The sequence below is a fragment of the Ahaetulla prasina genome, chromosome 7 (assembly GCF_028640845.1).
Source record: "Ahaetulla prasina isolate Xishuangbanna chromosome 7, ASM2864084v1, whole genome shotgun sequence".
Lineage (NCBI taxonomy): Eukaryota > Metazoa > Chordata > Lepidosauria > Squamata > Colubridae > Ahaetulla > Ahaetulla prasina.
Genome location: NC_080545.1, coordinates 77018701 through 77033660, shown reverse-complemented (window position 1 = coordinate 77033660; position 14960 = coordinate 77018701). Strand labels below are relative to the sequence as shown.

At 40.7% G+C, this 14960-nt stretch overlaps 1 protein-coding gene across 2 annotated transcripts in view; it reads right to left on the bottom strand.

The window, feature by feature from the left end:
- Positions 1-863: 863 nt before the first annotated feature.
- ATP6V0A4 (ATPase H+ transporting V0 subunit a4) overlaps positions 864-14960 on the bottom strand; it is a 37010-nt gene continuing 22913 nt past the window's right edge. Inside the window, exons 14-20 of one of the 2 annotated variants that reach the window (XM_058189924.1) lie at positions 13717-13835; positions 11636-11852; positions 8261-8394; positions 4703-4808; positions 4223-4340; positions 2038-2209; positions 864-1096 (exon numbers count right to left, since the gene is read on the bottom strand). In XM_058189924.1, the coding sequence (XP_058045907.1) occupies positions 1006-1096; positions 2038-2209; positions 4223-4340; positions 4703-4808; positions 8261-8394; positions 11636-11852; positions 13717-13835 (957 nt within the window). In that variant the 3' untranslated portion in view covers positions 864-1005. Of the gene's footprint in view, positions 1097-2037; positions 2210-4222; positions 4341-4702; positions 4835-8260; positions 8395-11635; positions 11853-13716; positions 13836-14960 lie in introns of both variants that reach the window. The other variant, XM_058189923.1, reaches the window with a different exon arrangement.

Below are 14960 nucleotides of genomic sequence, written 5' to 3'. Positions count from 1 at the left end.
TATGTGAATCGAGACATAATATGCTTTGCTTTTTAATTTTCATAGGGCTTTTTTTTAAAAGGAAGAATACCTAATCATATGATCTTGTACACCAGCAGAGTTAAATGGTATATTGCACTCAGAAACAATTTCAGTAAAGTCATCAGCACCCAAAATAAAAGATGTGGCTTGCAAATTTGTTGTAAACCAAATCACCGGTTCTGGAGACCATCTCAAAGGGGCAAGCGAAGAAATTAGTGGTGTGAGACCATGATGCAAGCCTTGCCCTTTAGTATATGCATTGTGACATCAGATACATGTATGGGAGGGTTGAAGTTTCCATCAACTTTCGCAATTCTTTCTTCATCCCTTTGACAAAATGGTGGGATTTTACACATGCCTCTAAGTCTGTGTTTCTCCACCTTAGCAACTTTAAGAGATGTGAACTTCAATCTCAACTTCTGGTTGGGGAATTCTGAGAGTTGAAATCCATAGCAGTGGTGGGTTGACCCCGGTTTGGACCGGTTCTTGCAAACTGGTAGTAAAACCAGGGGAGGCTCCACCAACTGACCCCATCATCAGGAAGCTTCTGCGCATGTGTATGCGATCCCGCTGTGCATGCGATCCCGCTACAAACCAGTAGTGAAGGTAAGTAGAACCCATCCCTGGTCCATACCTCTTAAAGTTGCTAAAATTGAATTAATTAATTAGTTGCTCAAATTGTTTGATAGGGTTAATTTTCTAAATGGGTTGCAAATGGGTTCCAATCTAGAACACTCCAGAAGTGCTAGAAGCACATTTTTCCAGAATCCTTAAGCAGTAGAAGAGTCATAGTCCCGACACATCTGGAAGAAGAAGAGTTTTATTATGCTTGTCTCTGACAACACATTTGGCGTTTGAAGTCCTGGCTGGGAAGTTGGGAAGTTCTGTATCCCTTCTGGCTCTTACTTCTCCAGGAAATGCTCACCAAGAAAAAGAATAGCAAAAACCTCAGACGTTTCAGATTTCAGCATCATTAACAGGAGCCTATTCTTCCTTTCTTTCTATTATGGTCTTGAAGGAGAATGGTGAAAAAACAGAGCCAGAACCAGAATAGAATTTGTTCTGGAATTCCACCCTAATAGGAAAAAGATGAAATAATTTCTTTAGTTTATTGTTTTAACCCCATTTTTCTCTGGGGGAAAAAAAGGTAGTTTGCCAAAAAGAAAAAAAAAAAAGAAAGAGTACAATAAAAATAAAATCAAGATATCCTTCAATGGAACAAGCTTTGGAGTGCAAAAGAAATTAAAAAGGCTAGAGTTTCCAACTACTTACTCCATTGATACTGGCACCATTTAAGAAAGGCACCTTGAATGGTGTTATTGTTGTGGGATTGTTTCAGGCTAGTTCCCCCCCCCCCCCACAACATTGCACCTACCAAATATGTTAAACTATAATTCGCAGGGGTTCGGGAGAACCTTTAGCTAAGATTCTGTTCAGTTCAGAGAACCCCCAAATCACACTCCTGGCTTGCCCCGCCCCAGCCCGCCCACCCCTCCCTGCCCTTCCCAGGTAAGTGCAGGACGCGCCCGGAGGCTGAGGGAGGGTGAAAAACGGGCCTACCAGAAGTTCAGGAAGGTCCTCTAGAGGGCCTCCAGAGCCTGGGGAGGCTGTTTTTGCCCTCCCGGAGGCTCGAGAAAAGCCTCCGGAGACCGGGGAGGACAAAAACACCCTCCTCCCGCCATGCTGCAGGAGGCTGACTAGGCCACGCCCACATGGCTATGTCTACCCAGCAACCGGGCAGAGAACCCCTTCCTAAAATTTTTGAAGCCCACCCTGTATAACTCCCAACATACTCACTCAATATGGTTCTAGTTTAGGGCCCTATCAATATTTCACAAGCATTTAACCCATAATAACATGTATATTTATATGCATACTTCAACTATTCTTTGAATGGTACACTGCAAACACTACAGGAAATATGCGTACCTTCCTGTTATTGTGGTTTGAGGGTTTTTTTTGGCTGGCTCAGGAGGAAATAGCTGTGCCTTAAAGTTCTTATACAACCACACTTACCAATGAAGCCGGAGTGCATGCAGAAAGGCAGAAAGACCTTCCATGATGAGTAGAATTGCTATTGTCAGAGTAGCAAATATGGCAAAGAGGACAAAAATCCCAATGAGCCCTGTCCAGCCGGTCATTTTAAAGCCTATTGAAAACAGCAAGTGCCAAAGAACCTCTGAGAGCTCTGTAGAACAAGGGAACACAAGAGAAAAAAAATGGAAGAGAGAAGCATGCTTATATATCCCCTTGCAAAGCAGAAGAACTTAGTGCTAAACTGAATTCCAAGAAGCTTCAAGGTCATTGGGGACACAGAGTTGGCTCAAAGGAGACTTTTTTTACTAAGTGCCAAGCCTTAGGTTTAAGGCACTCATTTTGGATCATGAAACTCCCATTCTCCCCAAAAGAATTAGGCTGATTCAGGAGTGGATGCAAAGAGGGCTTTTAAGGCACTTATTTCATTCTTTAAAACCCTCAATTCCTGCAGAGAAGGACCCAAAATTTAAGTTCTATGCACTCTAGTGCAGGGTTCTCCAACCAGTGGTGAAATCCAAATTATTTTACTACTGGTTCTGTGGGTGTGGCTTGGAAGGGCGTGGCTTGGTGGGCATAGCAGGGGAACGATACTGCAACATCTCCATTCCCTCCCCACTCCTGGGGGAAGGATATTGCAAAATCTCCATTCCCACCCCACTCTGGGGCCAGCCAGAGATAGTATTTGCTGGTTCTCCAAACTACTCAAAATTTCCGCTACTGGTTCTCCAGAACCTGCTGGATTTCACCCCGTCTCCAACCCTGGCAACTTTAAGACTTGTGGACTTCAACTCTTTGCTGGCTGAGGAATTCTGGGAGTTGAAGTCCACAAGTCTTAAAGTTGCCAAGGTTGGAGAGACCTCTGCTCTAGTGCATCTTGGTCTTGTTCTGTCTGACCTAAATGTCAAGTATTGCAGATAGCTGGAAAACATTGACTGAAGTGATATTTGTAACTAAGTGTCCACTGGGGAGATATAAGACAGCCATTAGGACCATGGGATCACAGGCTGAATAGAGACAATTTAATGTTTTTGATCCCTGCAGCACCACCCTTCCTTATTCTAATAAAAGATTACAATGCTCTGGAAGGGCTCTAGAAACACAAATTCAAACAGCTGTTAAATAACTACCAGCAAGGAAAGAATTACAACTAGGAACTCAGGGTAAAATTGCTAAGAACCAAAGTGCACAATTATCTTTTTTTTGGGGGGGGGATTAGCAGAATCACAACAGAGCTCAAGATAATTCAATTTTGTCCTAATCTGCAAACTTTCACTAGACTCGTTTTCCAGTTTTAATTTTACATTGCTTAGTGCCTTGCAGCTGCTCCCTCACTTCCTGGAACTGATGCAAGTTTTCTTTGTCATTGTGACTAAACTAGATCAAGTCTAGATCAGGGGTCTCCAACCTTGGCAACTTTAAGACTTGTGGACTTCAACTCTCATAATACCTCAGCCAGCAAAGAGTTGAAGTCCACAAGTCTTAAAGTTGCCGAAGTTGGAGACCCCTGATCTAGATCACTGGATCAGTGCTTTCCTATAACTGCAACATTAAAGTGTAGTTTTCAAGGGCAATTTCAAGGGAAATGTTAGAACAAATCTCTCTACTTGTGGCCTTAAAAGAAGCACCTAATTGATATCTTGAAAGAATCAGCAAATTGTAAAAACATAACTAAAATCTTTGGTTGAAAAGACCCTGATTAAAAGAGATTATTAGGAATCTTCTGTAACCTGGTGCTGTCCAACTTCCATCCTGTCTATCTAGCATAGGGTTGTCAAACTCGAGGCCCACGGGCCAGATGCGGCCATCCCAAGCTCCATTTTTGCTGGCAGAGGGTTGCAGGAAGCTGTCCCAGCTGAAAACGGAGCTTGGGAGCCCATTTTCGCCGGGAGACCACTTGGGCCACCACATAAGTGACGTCAAGCTGACCATGCCATTCCCCTGAGGTGAAACACAACCCTGATGAGGCCCTCAATAAAATCGAGTTTGACACCCCGATCTAGCATAATCAATGTCCACGATGCTTGGGGAACTATACCACAAACCATTAGTGGGCACAAGATTGGTGAAGGCTGTTCTGAGTCGATACCAAATACTGATGTACTTTAACTGATGGCCCAGTCCAACTATTTCTCATAGGCAAAAGGCTCAGTAGCTGCAAACTCACGTGCATGGGCCAGGCTAAGTGCCCAAAGCCGGAGATAGGAAGCTGTATTGGAAATGCAACCCAAGCAATATTCAATGGTGTGGATGGCCTGGTGCACACAGATGTCTCCAAAGTTGAACTGCAATGAGGTTTTAGAAAAACAAGGAAAATACGGTTGAATACTCCTATAGTGAATATGCCCATTTCTATTGTACTGCAATAAGTGGAACTTGATTTAGCTATTTTTCAATAAATCCTATTGATTTCAGTCAGTTTATTCTAAACACCACTAAATCTAGAAACAGTAAATGGGTTCTAAACACCACTACATCTAGAAACTTAAATGGGTTCCAAATAAATTGTAAATGAGTTCCATGGACCCCAAAACATTTTAAGCATTTCCCCCTTTCTCCTCACATACACACCACCACCAAATTATACTAAATTTGTTGAGTTGTTGCACTGTCCCTTCCTTTAAATCTTCCAACTCCTACATCTTACTTCTTCATGATCATGGCCTCCATGGCCTCCACCGCTATCAACTTCTTGATTTGTTTTCTCAGAATGGTTGGAGTCCATCATCTCTACTTCGATATCACCCGTAGGACTTTCTGACAGACTTGATGAAGCCAACTTAAGAGAAACCAACAGAGATTATCAGTATTCAATAATAATCCTTTGAGTTCCTATATTTTTCCCCAATACTTGTACAAATCAAGAAATGAAGATCCATGATAATGCCCATGATTTGTATACAGAAAATCTCCATTAAATCCTCAATATTTCTAATCTGATGTGAAAAAAGACATGCATGCACTTCTTGGAATCATGGGAGAGCTTCTTCCAGTCCAGGGGTATCAAATTCAGGTTGTCATGTTGTTGTCACATGACATATTGCAACTTTTTTCCCCTTCGCTAAACTGAGGGTGGTTGTGGCTAGTGAATGGCGCATCTGGCCCAAGGGCCACGAGTTTGACACTCCTGGTCTAGCCAATGAAGATAGATTTGGGACTATATTTTGACTGGTGTAGGATACCGCCTATAATTCACATGACAAGGTATTGATCACAAAAATAATAAATATGACCTATTGGATTCTAGCTAACTGTGATCACAATCTTATATACTCATTTCTATATATTGGTTCAGATACAATGCTATGTTTTGACTTCCTCCAGCTGGAATTTAAGTCATAATTTATGAAACGCATAAGCAAGCCATGGTTTCTGCAGCTCCCCTATCTTTTATGGATGGGCTGAAGAAATCTGAAGTACCGTATTTTTCGGAGTATAAGACACACTCCTAAAAGAGGCTGAAAATTTGGGTATGTCTTATATTCCAAATGTAGCCTTGCCCACTCACCGGCCCCCACCATTCGGCCTCTGCGCATCCTCTTCCAGGCTGCAGAGATTGCCACAGACAATGGCTTGCATTTTTGGGTTCCGTGCCTCACATTTTCAGCCTCCAAACACTCCATTTGAGAGCCCTTCCAAGGCTGTGGGGATCACCAAAGCACATCACCACCTCCACGCATTGCATTTTTAGCCTCTACACATTGTGTTTTAGGCCTCTGCATGTTGCGTTTTTGGGCAGTGATCAGCGGCGATGTGCTTTGGCTATCCCTGCAGCCTTGCCTCTCAAATGGAGCATTTGGAGACTGAAAACACGAGGCGCAGAGCCCAAAATGGCAACCCAGAATAGCTGCTGCCTTGTCTTTTAAAGCGTGCTCACAACCAGCAAATTAATATGCTGAAGCTGAGCAGGCTAAGGACGCTAGCCAGATGAATACCTGGTAGGCAAGGCAGAATTTCCGCCCCCCCCCCTATTTTTCTCCTCAAAAACTAAGTTGCGTCTTATACTCCAGAGTGTCTTATACTCTGAAAAATACAGTATTTGGTATAGGGGAAAAAATCTCATGAATCTTCAGGTGCATAAAAGGCTATATTAAAGAAGATAGGCTTGAGATACAGAAGGATCTTCAGACTTGAACACTGAGCACTACATAACAAAATACAATTCAGTGGTAAGAAAAGCAAGGTTCTACATTTAGGCAAGAAAAAAACAAATGCACAGGTAAAAAACAGGTGACATCTGCTCAATTGCAAGGGGGATTTAAGTGTTCTGCTGCACAACCCATAAGTGTGAGAAAAAGCCAATCATCAGCAGAGGGATAATATCGTTTTATACTGCACTAATGAGACCACATTTGGAAGACTGTATCCAGTTCTGGTCACCGTGATACAAAAAAGATTTTTAGGCTCTAGAAAGAGTACAGAGAAGAGCAACAAAAAACAAAGATTAAGTGTGTGGAGTTAAATCATACAATGAACAGTTGTGGGAACTCAGTATGTCTAGTTTAGCAAAGAGAAAGACTTGAGCAGGGCTGTCAAACTCACGGCCCATGGGCTAGATGCGTCACGCATTGGACACACCCATGCCCAGTTTAGTGAAGGGGGAAAAAGTTGCAATATATCATGTGATGCTGCTGTGATGACGCGAGTTTGACACCCCTGGACTATAGTAATATGATAGCAGTCTTTCAATACTTGAGGGCTTGTCACAGAGAACAGAGGGTCAATCTATTCTCCAAAGCACCTGAAGGCAAGATAAGGAATAACAGATAGAAGATCATTAAAGAGAGAGTCAATCTAGATCTAAGGAGAAACTTCCTGACAGTGAGAACAATTAATCGGTGGAATGGCTTGCGTCCAGAAGTTGTGTGTTGTCTATCACTGGAGATTTTCAAGAAAAAGAGATTAGATAATCATTTGTCCAGAATAATATAGTGCAGGAGTGTCAAACTGGGGGCCCATGGGCCGGATGTGTCACATGCCACGCCCACCACAGCTCCACGAAGGGAAAAAACATCACGAAACGTCACGTGGCAGCAATGTGATGCTGTGAGTTTGACACCTGTGATATAGTGTCTCCTGCTCGAGCAAGGTATTGGACAAGACATCCAAGGTTCCTTCCAACCCTGTTATTCTATATTCTAATATTATAGATACCTAAATGTCATTTAAATATTAAAAAAACCTTTCCTGATGATAATATTTGTATAACAGTGGAACAGTCTTCTTACAGTAGCTGTGGATTCCCCAGCTCTGAAGGTTTTTAAGAAGAGGATGGATTTTTATCTCTCACTGATTACTAATCTGTTTTTCCCCATACATTGCAAAAGGTTGGCTTATAGCAATAGCACTTAAACTTATTTACTGTTTCATAGTACTTTACAGCCTTTTCTCTAAGCGGTTTACAGAGTCAGCATATTGCGCCCAACAAACAATCTGGGTCCTCATTTTACCCACCTTGGAAGGATGGAAGCAGGAGTGAAATGTAAAATTTGTTACTACCGGTTTTCTGGAGATGGCTTGGTGTGGGGTGGGGTGGGGGGTAATATGACTGGGTGGTTGTGGCCAACTTTTTTTTTTTACTTTTAAAAGCATTTTTTCAATAACCTCTTCAGCCGAAGAGGTTGTAAAAAATCCTTTTAAAAGCCTCTGATGATCAGGCAATGCAGCGGGGATTGCCAGTGGAGCCTTTTAAAAGCATTTTTTCTACAACCTCTTCGGCCAAAGAGATTGTAGAAAAAATGCTTTTAAAGGGTTCTGATGATCCCAGCTGAGCCACGCGATCATCAGAGGCTTTTTTTTTTACTTTTAAAAGCATTTTTTCGGCCGAAGAAAAAATGCTTTTAAAAATAAAAAAAAACCAACCTCTGATCGCGCGGCTCAGCTGGGCATCGGGGGGCGGGGGCAGGGATTTTTACTACCGGTTCTCCGAACCACTTGCTGCCATCACCACTGGATCGGGCGATCTGGTCCAAACCGGGAGCATTTCACCCCTGGATGGAAGGCTGAGTCAACCTTGAGCCTAGTGAGACTTGATCTGCCAAATTGCTGGCAGCCAGTGATCAGCAAAAGTAGCCTGCAATACTACACTCTAACCACCACGCCACGGTGGCTCTTATATGATTCTTGGGATGCCTTCCAACTCTAGAATTCAATGTTTCTATGACATTTTGCCCCAGTCTTCTGTCTTTATTTGTGTAGCAATCACTTGGCAGAAAAGACCCGTTTCCTTACCCTATTCTGAGCTTTCTGATGCTTGGCTCGAATAATAAAAGGCTGAATCAGAAGCATCCAAGGTATGGCAATCAAAGCGAAAATGACCAGGAAAGTTTGAACTTCTTGCTAGAAAAAAAAAAAGACAATTGATGCTATCATATAATGCTCTAGCCAAATAAATCTAACTAATCAACAAACCACGTCTAAAAAAATAATGGTTGGTGCAACGTGTGAAATCTGTAAGTTTTCCATTTCAAAGATTTGCAGGCTCCAGCCTTCTTTTACATCTATTAATAGTTACATGAAATCCATTTCTGTTTCGCTATAATCACAGGATACGCTATGAGAAAACCATAATGATCTGGCTGCAGCTAATTGCATGCATGTTTCTTACTTGAAGTATGATTTTATTTGCAGAAAAGTATCATGATCAGATGGAGACCCACGTTACCCATAACAATGTGGCTGGAATATTTAAATGTCCAGCTGGGCCTTATACCATATTTTCATGCAAAAATAGTATGTGGTTTGTGAGTTGCACTAAGCTATCATGGTTTGCTCCACAAGCTTCGGAAGCAGACAAAAGATATTACAGTAGGATTACCACAAGTGGGATGCAAAAATCTGGATAGTCATTAGATGGCAGCAAAAAAAAAAAAGAACAATACAGAACACTAACTCTTTGCTGCCATCTAGTGGATGTCTGGAAGCCTTATGACTTTTTCAACGAGTCTAACAACCTAGATGTAATAAAACTTGGTCAGAATGAGAAAGGTTTCTCAAGCCAGCCTCCGCCTGAAGGAATAAATCAGTGCACAGAATAAATCAGTGCACAGTGTAAAGGAATAAATCAAACGTACAGTATACATTTTAAATAGAAATTAGGCATGTGTATTCATAAGGGGTAGGAATGGGGCTCTACAAAAATTAAGCAATTGTTGTGTGATTGAAATCCTGCCTTTTTAATAATATGTTGTTCAGTGTGCGTAAACAAGGGGCAGGGATTTTATTCATGTGGTTGCAGAGGCCATCTTGATTTTTGAACCGTTCCCATGAATACCACAGATCCGAAGAAAATAATTTCCCTTCCAATTTGACATTCCCAGCTGCAAATGAACAGATATGATATTGAGTTTGCTTCAAGAGAATGCAAGATGGTTAGACAAAGATAGCAAACTGACTGCAATTTCGCCCTTGAGTAAGTAAACAACCCAATTCGTCATCTGCATTTGAAAATATGTGCTGTCTGACTTATTTTTTTCTCTTTCTCTCTGAATGCTAATTCTATATCCTGGCCTAAATTATTATCCTTCAGTTTGAGTGATGTCTTCAAGACAGGCTATTTGATAACTATTCTCTAAACAATGACTTTATACCTCCTGCGTATTCAAAATTTATTAGATCTGAATATCTACTTTTTTTACAAACATAATTAGACATAAAACATCCAGGCTGCAGGTAGGTGGAGGATTATATACCAACTGCCCAGTCTTGTAACCAGCTCATGACCTGCTTAGCCAATCATTTTGCTACTGATTCCAAAGCCAGCTAAATAACATGTGTTTTTATGATAAATAATGTTTCTCTGAGCCTGGCTTTCCATAGGACATAATGCTTTAAACTATAAAATATTTGCTGGGTTTGATTTTGTAAAATCTGTGAATGCAGACTTTCTATTTTTTTCTTGGTGCATTATATAAAGATGGCCAAATTTCGGTTAGTTTCAGGGTAAGCCAAAATTGGATTTGTTTGGCTTTACATGTTATGTGAATCCAGATATTTGCTCCACTTATTCATTGAACAAGTTTGTACAGATGCCCATCTTAACAAATAACTCAAAGTCACTAACAATAAATATAGATAAAAATACATTATTGAAAACTACAGTGAAATTGCAGCAATTGAAAAATTGTTGAGTCACCTCACGGCTACTTGATAACACAAAACAAGATATCCATGCTGGGTTGTACTATATAACAGAGGTGTCAAACTCACATTGTCATGGTGGTGTCACGTGACGTATTGGGACTTTTTTTCCCTTCGCTAAACCGGGTGTGGGTGTGGCCAGCGTGTGACACACCCGGTCCCCGGGCCAGGAGTTTGACAGCCCTGCTATATAAAAAGCCAAGGCCCAATCTGATATGTGGTCCTAGGGTGTATATCTACACACTTGAATTAGTATCTATATCGCTATTGCAATATATCTGCATCCTGAATGCTTATCTGCAGCGCTGTCTATAGCAAACTACCATAACACCAAAATGACAGCATATGGACAATAGCATCATCACACAGATGTTGCCATTATGTGCTTGTGTCCAGACATGAAACGCAAAACATTCATAAGCCTGAACATTTTCAAACTTCAAAATACAAGATGTATTTGTAATAATTCTAAACTGAGATATTATGTCATATTTACTAATATGTTAGGATTAACTGAACAGAAATATGATACAAAATATTGTTTAGAGACGTCACCGTTCGATAACCTGTCTCTCTAAAGAAAATTGACCGAATCTCTTTCAGTTTAAATCAGTTAACTTCAGTATTTGCCGCTAACACAATACAAGGTTGTATCTCAGGGAAAACATGGATTAACAGAGGCTACCATTTTAAAAAGAAATATTTTCTTCTTCATATGTACAGGAAGTCCTCAACTCACAACAGTTCATTTAGTGACCATTCAAAGTTACAACGGCACTGAAAAAAGTGACCTATGACCATTTTCCATGGTTACCACCTTTTTAGTATCCCCATTCCCAATGGTCATGAAATCAAAATTCAGATGCTCAGCAAATGGTTCATGCTATGACCATTGCTATGTCCCAAGGTCACAGTCAATGAGGAAGCCAGATTTATTTAACAACCAAATTAGTAACTTATCAACTGCAATGATTCACGTAACAACTGTGTCAAGAAAAGTTGTAAAAGGGGGCAAAACTAAGTTAACAAATGTTTCATTTAACAATAGAAATTTTGGGCTCAATTATGTTGTATAATATGTTTGCTCTTTGGTTGACTGAAATGCACTTCCTTGAGCAAAACAAGAGATGATATCCCAAATTCATCCACCTTTAAATAGGTGTGCTGAAATGAGTAGGACTGAATCATAACCAACAGATGCATGACAGATTTCATTTGACACTCTTAGTTGAAGATGAAACATTTATACCTGATGTCCCAAAGGTGCTTTTTTCAAGAGGCAACTAGACTTTCTGGTTCTCATCCAAGAGCTGAGGAAGCCTCTTGGATGAGAAACAAAACGTCTTCAAAGAAAAACCAGGAAGTCCAGTTGCCACTTGAAAAAAACACCTTTGGGACAACCACGACCTGGATGACTGAGAATCTCCATAGACATTTATACCTGATGCTCATATAAAGGAGGATTTGTTGCATCGTTGTAGCTAAACATAAACATATTGATAAAGTGAATGAGGATGCTTGGAGCCTCCTGGACGCTATACACATTAAATCGGCACCACTTGAAAATAATCATGAAGACAAGGTAACCAAATAGGGAGATTATGAAGATCATCTCTGGAATGAATTTCAGGACAATGTTGGTCGTTTGCTTGAAGTAACTAGACAAATAATGAAACAAGAGAAAGAAAGCATTATTGGGGTGGATATAAATATCCATTAGTGAGATAGTGTGATCTCAGGGGGAAAAAAGACCCAAACCAAGTATCATAACATAAGGACACAAAGCCAAGCCTTTCTGTATTCATATCCCAATTTCAGACCAACTATGGATAGAAAGATTTGGGATTCTCCAGCATGGAGGAATAGTGGGTGAAATGGACAAACTTGCTAAGCTGGATAAACTGATTTCTTTGATTAGAGAAAAGTCATTACAAACATTCCATCAAGGATGAGAAATTCCTTATGGGCTTTTTTTTTTTTTTACATAAGAAAGAAAATGATCTTGTGGTTGTGGTTTTGATGAGTAGGAAGAATAGGTTGTGGAAAGAAGGGAATTGCAATGAAATCCTGGAGGGAGAAGTTGGATTAGGACTGTATGCATAATTGCTGGGAGGAAGATTGGAAGTCACACACAGATGTAATATTTTGTAGTCTTTCATTTTCTTTCTCCTTTTTGCTATCTTCTTTTCTCTCTACTTTTTCTCTCCCTTTTCACATTTAGTTCACTATATTTTTCTTTCTTTAAATGTTTTCTTATTATCTATGGCAGTGATGGCTAACCTTTTTGCCATTACGTGCCAAAAGCAGGGGGAGTGTGGGGGGGGGTGTCACGCGTGTGCGTGCCCACACCCATAATTCAATGCCCCCCGCACATGCATGCACAACCCCTCCGCATTCCCCGTTTTTGGCACGTGATGGCAAAAAGGTTACCAGTGGGCCCGGTGGGCCCTTTTTTCGCCCTCCCCAGCCCACAAAGGCTTTCTTGGAGCCTGGGGAGGGTGAAAACAGCCTCCCCACCAGAGGCCCTCCGGAATCCAGAAACGGCCCCTTTCCCGACTTCAAGAAGGCCCAAAAATCAGCTGGCCGGCATGTGCATGCACGCTGGAGATGAGCTAGGGCAACGCTCATGTGCTCACAGATATGGTTCTGCGTGCTAGCTGGGGTACACGTGCCATAGGTTTGCCATCACGGATCTTTGGGGAAATTTCTTTAAAAAAAGACCAACCACGTAAATCATGGGATTGGTGTTGTAACATCACAACAGATGCCTGGCTCACAGTCCCACAGGTGCCAATAACACTGTTCAGCAGTCACTGTGGAAGGAATGAGATTATGGTGAACCTGTAGACTTCCAGAAGTACAGGGATTCCATCTTCCAACGGCCCCCACAGTATTGCAGAAGACACAACTACTAGGAGTTCTGTAGTTGTGAAACACGAAGATTTCCTACTCTGCAAAGAGTTAGTACCCCTCAGAGGTTTTGAACTGCAATGTCCACAAGCCATTTTCCATTGGCATCCGGCTAGAGTTATCATGAACATGGAAGTCGAATAAAATGGATGGCATAAAAGAAATCATACTCTCATCCTAACAATTGGGATGAGCACAATCCTGTTTCGTAAGGATTTGGGAGGCTTTATCTTTCATCCTTTGGGTGATATTGAAAAGTAAATTTGTTAAAAGAGAAAGTCAATCAAAATAAACCAAATTTTTGTTCCATAGACTACCATAAGGAAAGGTGAGGCACAGTCAATTAAAAACCATACAATATATATCAGGGTCTAAAAAAATATGAAAACTTTGCATATGCGTGTGTGTGCGTGTATATATAATTAGATATATAAAAAACAAGTCTAAAAGGAGGAGTAGGGAAACATAAAAGATTAGTATGTGGAAGACTAAGGTAAGTCAATCACTCTGACATCTAGATGGAGTGGATTGGGACAGGTGCAGTAGAATATCATCCAAACATTTGCTGTGCCTGTAAAGTCTTACATATGATTACATATGATAAATACTTACATATGATTAAAGAGACTAAGTACCACTCCAAAAACCATGTGTACGATTCCCATGATGATAGACATTTTCATTTTGTATGAGTTCAAGAAAGTCAGCTTATTGATGGCAATATTCCAGATCTGAAATAGATAAGGAAAGCAAAGAATAAAAAACAAGTGAAATCATAAAACTTGCTTTCTTTTTACCGTTGGAGAAACACAGGGAGACTGAAGATCACCTCTGTTAGGGTGAAGAATTGGAACCTAATTAACCTGTAGAGTTCAATTGTTATAAGTTTATTTAGAGAGAAAACATTAAAACTTTGTTGTATTATTATTGTCAACTCGCAAAGCATCCCTGGCCTGCTCTCGAGTTGCCATAGGCAAGGAGGATGGGAAAACGGTGAAGCAGCATGGCAGCCAATAACAAAAGCACATTCCAGACAGATCTCTCTCAAGGTTGTCTCCCAGAGTTACCCACAGCGGCCAGAGGGGAGTGATCTCTACAACCAGTTAAATTGCTCCGTTGGCAAATGTGACTGATGACACACCCTGGGGGGAGGGGGGAAACAGGGTCATGCCTGAGTTGTAAATTACATGGGGTCAGAGTTGGCTTCACTTGGAAGTACTGACATGAAACTCTTAATAAATAACTGGATTTCTTTTGAAGCTTGGCTCCAGGCTCATGATTTATTTAGGGCATCCATCAGAACCCTGACAATTATAACAACACAGATGCCTCTGCTTCTATTTGAACAACAATCCTTTCCCCCCAAAAAAATCAGTGAAGCTTTTCCAGGAATGCTATATTGTAGGTTAGAAACATGAAACTGTGTATATTCTCCGTAGAGAAAAGCAGCAAGCTAGGAGTAAGTGTTTGAGAATATAATTTTCAGGGGCTAATGATCTTCCCATTCATACCCTTAGCCAATCAACTCTACTTAAATAAAAATGCATCTCAACCATAGTTCTTGTTGAGGATAATGAAGTGTAAGATAAAACTTTCAGCCTAATATAAGTTGCTATTCAAAGTTCAAAAGAAAATGATAGATTTCTGGTTCTTCCAGAATGTATTCAAGATGTCACATATTCACAAAATATGGGATGGGAAGATATTTGTGCATAATGCATTGCTGAAATATTTTTATTTTGCGATTTGTATTTTATAAGTCTTCTTAAGAATGAACCAGTGAAAGGCAATCTGTGTTGTAGTCAGGGCTATTTCTATAATAAGATGACATTATACCTATCAATATCTACCATATT